Raw genomic sequence first — 6765 nt, forward strand, 5'->3', positions numbered from 1 at the left:
TAAAAAAAAAAAAAAAACACAAAAGCGGGTTTTTTTTTTTTTTTTTTTTTTTTTTTTGAGACAGGGTCTCGCTCTGTCGCCTTTCCCTTTGAGATGACGTTCTGCATCTTTTGCTCCAACTCTCATGCATTGTTCTGGATCATTTCAGACATCTATCTGGGGTACTAAGTCCCTTCCCTACGCCAGCCTAAGTACTCTTGAGACTGATTTATCTTGCTGTAATGGGAAGAATATTGGCTTTGGCCTCCCTGCCCTAGTGTTTAATCCCAGCTCTGTTACTTTGTGACTTTGGATAATGAGTTTAGTTTATAAGTCTCTGTTTCCTCATTTATAAAATGAGAATATGGTGAAAATTATGTGAGAAAGAAAATATAAAATTCCTGGCACAGTATCTGATGTAATCTTGATGTCTAAAAAATGTTCCTCCCTCTGATAGTATCCTGTGCATATCTTTTATGACTTACACCACTATTTTTTAAAGAAATGATCAGACAGTGCATATGCATAGGAAAAAAAAAAATAATGGAAAGAGTAGAATAAAAACATGCGGTTAAAAGTAAATTTTTCTCCCCGGAAGCAATGACTTAATATTTTATTGCAATACTGTATTGTTTATCTTTTCTTTCTTCTGGACTTCTGTGCCCACGATAGTAAATGTTTCCTGAAAGAACAGATGAATATGTGGTCAACTTGAAATGAAGAAAATGAAACCAAGGTCTAGAAAGCTGGTGACTTCTGGAGGGTAGATCAAGGGTTGGTGGCAGGTTTAAAATTCAGAAGTATAAAATAGAGAAATGTGTTGATGAAGATAGGACTGATGTTAGGTATGTTAGGATTTTAAGAAAACCTTACCATATATAAAAATGACATTAATTGCATATACAGGAAAATGTTGTTTAAGTAGCATACCTTAACACAAAGGTAAACTCTTTTTATACTTATGCATATATATACATACTTAAAGCATATATGTACATGCTTAGTTCTTATGCGTATATGTACATGCTTAAAAAATTCAGGTCTAAAACATTGTTGCTCTTGTGCTTTCAGAGGAAGCTTGGAAGGGAAGAGAGAACAAAAGAGTTATAAAGCTGTCCTAGAAGACCCAATGTTGAAGTTTTCAGGACTATACCAGGAGACATGCTCGGATCTTTATGTTACTTGTCAGGTTTTTGCAGAAGGGAAGCCTTTGGCCTTGCCAGTGAGAACATCCTACAAAGCATTTAGTACAAGATGGAAGTAAGTTTTTTTCTGGCTTATGGTATGTTCCAGACTGTTCTTACCTTTCTTTATGGATGCTGCCAGTATAATTTAGTTGAATTATAGAAGAATTTCTTAATACCTATAGGCATTGATCAAATCATCTGAAGTAGAAACATACTCAGATAAAGTACTATGCATATCAGTATTATAACTGCAATTGAAATGGAAATAGATTTATGTTTGTATTTAGCATATTGACATTTTGATAAGCACTTGATTGATTTACATGACCAAACACATCTGTGGCATTTACCATCTTGTGCTCTTGAATGCATAAATACTTCTGGATAGTCTGAAATATTGTCCAACCTGATGTTTGGAGCTCAGATCTTTAGAGATAGCTCTGTTGCCATCTGTTCAGTTAAAATTTTTATTATTATTTTACATATGAAACTAATTTATTTAGATTCATGGTTTATTCAGCATGGTACATTAGCAAAACATTGTCAAGATGCAGGGTAAATATGATGAACATGAAGTTCCTGTTTTTTCAGAAGAGTATTGTGGATCTTTAATATGACTTCTTGACACTTCTTATTTGATAGACTATATAGTGCAGTTCTGATGTTTTTGATGAGTGTTATTCAGCACTCTGGTAGGCTCAGTGCAGGATACACAGGCTGTATGCTTTTAAGGAAAGCATATTCCTTGGGAGACAGGATGTGACCACATGGACAGCCAGACTGTGCCATAGAGGGTTCAACCCTGTGTGTCCCAGGTGTCACCAAGTGTGACTGGAAAGGGTTTTCAGAGAGCAGAAGCCTGAACTCTGGTGATCTGGCTATGTCAAGACCAAATATTTTAATGGTGTAATTTCTTCAGTAGTCTTTTGTGGAGAGAGATCTGTCTGTCTGTCTATCTAGTCTATCTGTATTTCTATATATATCTGATATATCTGTGTGTATATGTGTATATATATATATATAGAGAGAGAGATATGTGTGTATGTAGATATACACACACACGTAAAAAATATGTCTCTATATACTTAATACTTCTTATTCTGGAAAATTTTAAACCTATGAACATAGAATAATACAGTGAACGCCTACGTTTCTGTTATATACCTACTGTTAACTCATGGCCAATCTTATATTCTCACCATTTTGAAACAAATCTCAAACGTTATAACAACTTAACTATAAGTATTTCTGTATATCTGTTTTTAAAGCATAACTATAGTACCATCATCATCACATCTAAAACAATGGAGCAGAATTCTTTAATTGTATCAGAGATTCTTAAACTGGAATCAGGAAGTCTTCAAACCCCTGAAGGTGTATGCAGAATTTTGTGTCTTCTGTATTTTTTCAAGGACAGAGCTCAAAGCTCTAATTAGATTTTTGAGGTCACCTGTTACTCACAAAAGAGTTAAAACAAATTTAGGTCTAGAAAGCCAAAAACATTTTGGTGAGGAAAAATGTATGGTGGGTTTTGTTGCATGACTTGACAAAAAAGGATATTACAGCAAAAGCAAATTCTCAATTAAAAGATTAAAGGTTTTCTCCTCCTCCTCCCATTTGCCAAGTCTTCTCTGCATTAGTTTTTATATTATATATTTGCAAGAATGTGAAAACTCCCATGTTTGATCTCTAAAAGTTTAAATTTTAAAATTTGTAATTTTAAATTGTGAAAGTACTTAATAAGGAAAGTACTCTAAAATTATTTAAAACTACTTTGAAATTAAAATGCCTAAGCTATGTAGACAATAGATTTAGAAAAACACCTTATTTTGGGTAAAATACCATGAGAATAGACTTCTTTAAAAAATACTGTCTGGGTGGATCACCTGAGGTCAGGTGTTCAGGACCAGCCTGGCCAACATGGTATAACCCCCTCTCTACTAAAAATACAAAAATTAGCTGGGCATGGTGGTAGGCACCTGTAATCCCAGCTACTTGGGAGGCTGAGGCAGGAGAATTGCTGGAATCCAGGAGGCAGAGGTTGCAGTGAGCCGAGATTGAGCAACTGCATTCCAGCCTGGGCAACGGAGTGAGGCTCTGTCTCAAAAATAAAAAATAAAATAAAGTAAAAAAAAATAGTCTTTAGGAGACTAAGAGAAAACATTTGCACATTTTATACATCCTGCTCTTTAGTGTTCAAAAGTTGAATTTATTGGTAGTTCATCAAAACAAAAATTGCCATCCTAAAATGAATGGAGGTAAAAACTTTAAATAGTCCTTATTCTTTGTAAGTATTTGCTTAAAAGAGATACTGTATAAACTTTGGAAGGAATAAATTAGATCATAAAGGGATCTCTTGCTGTCCAAATTTTTGGATTCCTTAGTTCAGATTGTGTTTTAGGGCCAGTATGAGATTCCAAATTATTTAAATCTGTTTGATTTCTGACTTTCTGATAGTGAGTTGTGAGAGTTGTAATAATCAGGAACTCATTCAAAATTTATTCAAGTCTATCATATCATGTCCTGTTTTGTCCTACACTAAGAGATCCCATGAGGGACACTTGTACTTTCTTTAATTACACTTAAGGTAAATTCTCATCTTTAGGTGTATGTACTGCAAATTTCTAAGTTTTTTCTTATATGAATATTATTCTTCAGGGAAGTAGTTTACATTTTTAAGAACACTTACATTTCACATTGTCTCATAAAGGTTTTGAAAATGGCTTTAGAAAGACATATTAATACAATCTAATTCAAAAATTACAAAGTTAGGATTCAGAAGTATTTTAATCAGATACGAGTGCTAGCACAGTGGTATGTGGTGATGGGGGTACTTGGTGGGAATTGGACCATCCAGATTTAGACTTTGCAATCTTGTGATGTTTTGATTGTTGCCAGGTGAATGTAATCTTAAGGTTAATGAGGGTTAGCAGATGGGATAGGGATAATGCATGAAGAGGAAGAAAACAAAGTGGTGTCCAAAATATATACCTTTTTGGTGTCTGACTAGATTTTCTATAACTTCTAGAATATCTGGAGCAGTTCTCAAAGTTTTAGCTGAAGGATTTTTTTTTTTTTTTTTTTTTTTGACATGGAGTCTCACCCTGTCGCCAGGCTGGAGTGCAGTGGCATGATCTTGGCTCACTTCAATCTCTGCCCTTTGGGTTCAAGCGATTCTCCTGCCTCAGCCTCCCAAGTAGCTGGGACTACAGGCGCGCCAACACGCCTGGCTAATTTTTTTTTGTATTTTTAGTAGAGACGGGGTTTCACCATGTTGGCCAAGCTGGTCTCGAACTCCTGACTTCAAGTGATCTGCCCGCCTCGGCCTTCCAAAATAGCGTCATTTTTTTTTTTTCAAAAGAACTCTTCTGCAGAAGCCTAGTATATAAAACAGATTTAAGTGCAGTTGCTTTCATTGAAAGAGGTGTTGTTGCCTGGTGTTGGATAGCAGAAGGTTTGAGACAAATGATTAGTTGGTCATTGGTATTGTCTCGTTGTCATTAAAGGACAGAATACAGAAAAAGAAATTTCACAATATTTTCCAAAAAGAAATTGCTTATTGTTGTCTTTAACTTTAGCTGGTGTGTGGTTTATTCATTGGCAAAAGGTGGCACTGCTTAGTGTTTTCTTTTAGCCTGCCCTACCGTGTGGCTAGTAATTAAATAATTTCATTTAGTTGTTTGAGCCTATCTGTAGTAGATACTTTCTTAAGCGTGTGTTTTTTTTAAAAAAGTGTTTCGTAGAAGAAAAGGATTTAATAACTCTTTTTCTTGAAATTGATAGCCATCCCTAATTTATATGGCGTATATAAATGATTTGTTGTTTAAGTTTTTGGAAATTTTGTTAAGTGTTTTATCAATACAGATGTATTTAACATAGACTAGGATATGTCCCTTAGATAATAACTTTGAATGAACAGAATAATTTTGAGTAAACAGAAACAGAGTTCTATGTGTCTGCTAGGGAATAGTTTGTATAATGTTGGCACAGTATTCTTTTGGAATTTAAAAGCCAGCTTGTCTTGAATAGGGTTGAAATTATCGAATACAGTGTCAAGTTTAAATGTATAAGAAAATTTACATAAATATATAGAGGGTTATATATACACATACATACACACACATGTTTATTCATCTAGGTACATATATACACACACACATATATATATACACACACGCATATATATATTTCTGATTTATGTTAACTTTATTTCCATAGCTGGAATGAATGGCTGAAACTACCGGTAAAATACCCTGACCTGCCCAGGAATGCCCAAGTGGCCCTTACCATATGGGATGTGTATGGACCTGGAAAAGCAGTGCCTGTAGGAGGAACAACGGTTTCGCTCTTTGGAAAATACGGGTAAGCATTCTCTTGTTCTCATCTGTAGGAGTGTAGCTGCTTTCTGACCCTTTTCTTTTTCAGAATGAGGGAAGGCTTTAATAGTTTATGCCCAGGCTCCAGTGTAAACCAGTTAGGTACATATGATTTGATCATTCCTTATACTGAATTTAGCCTGTATTTCCTATAGTATATACAGATAGATAAAGAAATACAATTTATATTGCTCTACTGTTGGTGATTGGTAATGTGATTTCTGCTAGAAAATAGAAGTCATTGGGAAATAGAACCTTGCTTTTAGGGAAAAGTGACTTTGACGTATACTATAACTGCTTTGTTGTAGGGTTTATCTGCTTTTTTATAATATTGACAGAAAGGATGAAAACAGGATTAAAAGCATTCATTTGCTAATGATGGTAATGATTGTGATAGAAAAGATAATTCAGTTTTTGAAACATGTACAAATACTAAATGTTTATTGTAAAAAAAAAAAAAAAAAAAAAAAACCCACAGTTCCAAAGGGTATTTTCGCTATATCCTTTTCTTCAGGGACAGAAGACTCAGTCTATCTTTAGAGAATTTGTGACATTCTGTTGTTATTCTGCATTTACTAATTGGAATTTTTCACTAAAGAACTTGGTCCTTCATCAAGTATTTAGTTAGTTCATATACGAAAGACAGATAAATGTTTAATTTTCTTTTCCCTTTACCAATTTCAAGACTAATGAGTTTGTGCCCTAGTAACTTGTAAAGGTGGTGATTGATGGCTTTTGTGCATTCTGTTTTTTATATGTTTCAGTCCATTGCTGTCTTTACTCTTTATAATGCTCAAAAAATCCCATTTTTGGTCAGTAGGAGCTCCTTCAAGTAGATCCCATGTCCTTTGGACAGTACACTAGTAGTGATTGGTAGCTTCTTTGCTTTGTGGTAGACAAGTTTTTCCAGGATCATTTGGAGTAATTTTCTGCTCCAGACCTGGAATCTCTGAAAGAAGTTCTGGTTCCTTTCAGTGTGAAATGGTATAGATCTTAATCTGTCTGGATATTACAAATGTCTTAATTTTTGTCTACTTTAAAGTTAAAAAATGTTATTTAATTTTTACATCATTAAGGATGAGGAGGATCGTATTTTGGAGTGTTTATTGACTATTTGTGTTTATGTTTCCATGAATTGCTTTTTGATATACTTTGTCCTTTATAGAAATTGAGATATAATTCACATACCATAAAATTCGTTCCTTTTTTTTTTTTTTTTTTTT

At 34.1% G+C, this 6765-nt stretch overlaps 1 protein-coding gene across 2 annotated transcripts in view; it reads left to right on the plus strand.

Moving 5' to 3' along the window:
• PIK3C3 (phosphatidylinositol 3-kinase catalytic subunit type 3) overlaps positions 1-6765 on the plus strand; it is a 129417-nt gene that overhangs the window by 1557 nt on the left and 121095 nt on the right. For both annotated transcript variants that reach the window (XR_001887886.1, XM_017885304.1), the window contains exons 2-3: positions 1051-1239; positions 5385-5528. Coding sequence is in view for 1 of the 2 variants with exons in the window: in XM_017885304.1 (XP_017740793.1) it covers positions 1051-1239; positions 5385-5528 (333 nt within the window). In the remaining variant the exon portion in view is untranslated. The remainder of the gene's footprint in view (positions 1-1050; positions 1240-5384; positions 5529-6765) is intronic.

Source organism: Rhinopithecus bieti, unplaced genomic scaffold (genome assembly GCF_001698545.2).
Source record: "Rhinopithecus bieti isolate Rb0 unplaced genomic scaffold, ASM169854v2 scaffold_14009, whole genome shotgun sequence".
NCBI classification, from domain to species: domain Eukaryota; kingdom Metazoa; phylum Chordata; class Mammalia; order Primates; family Cercopithecidae; genus Rhinopithecus; species Rhinopithecus bieti.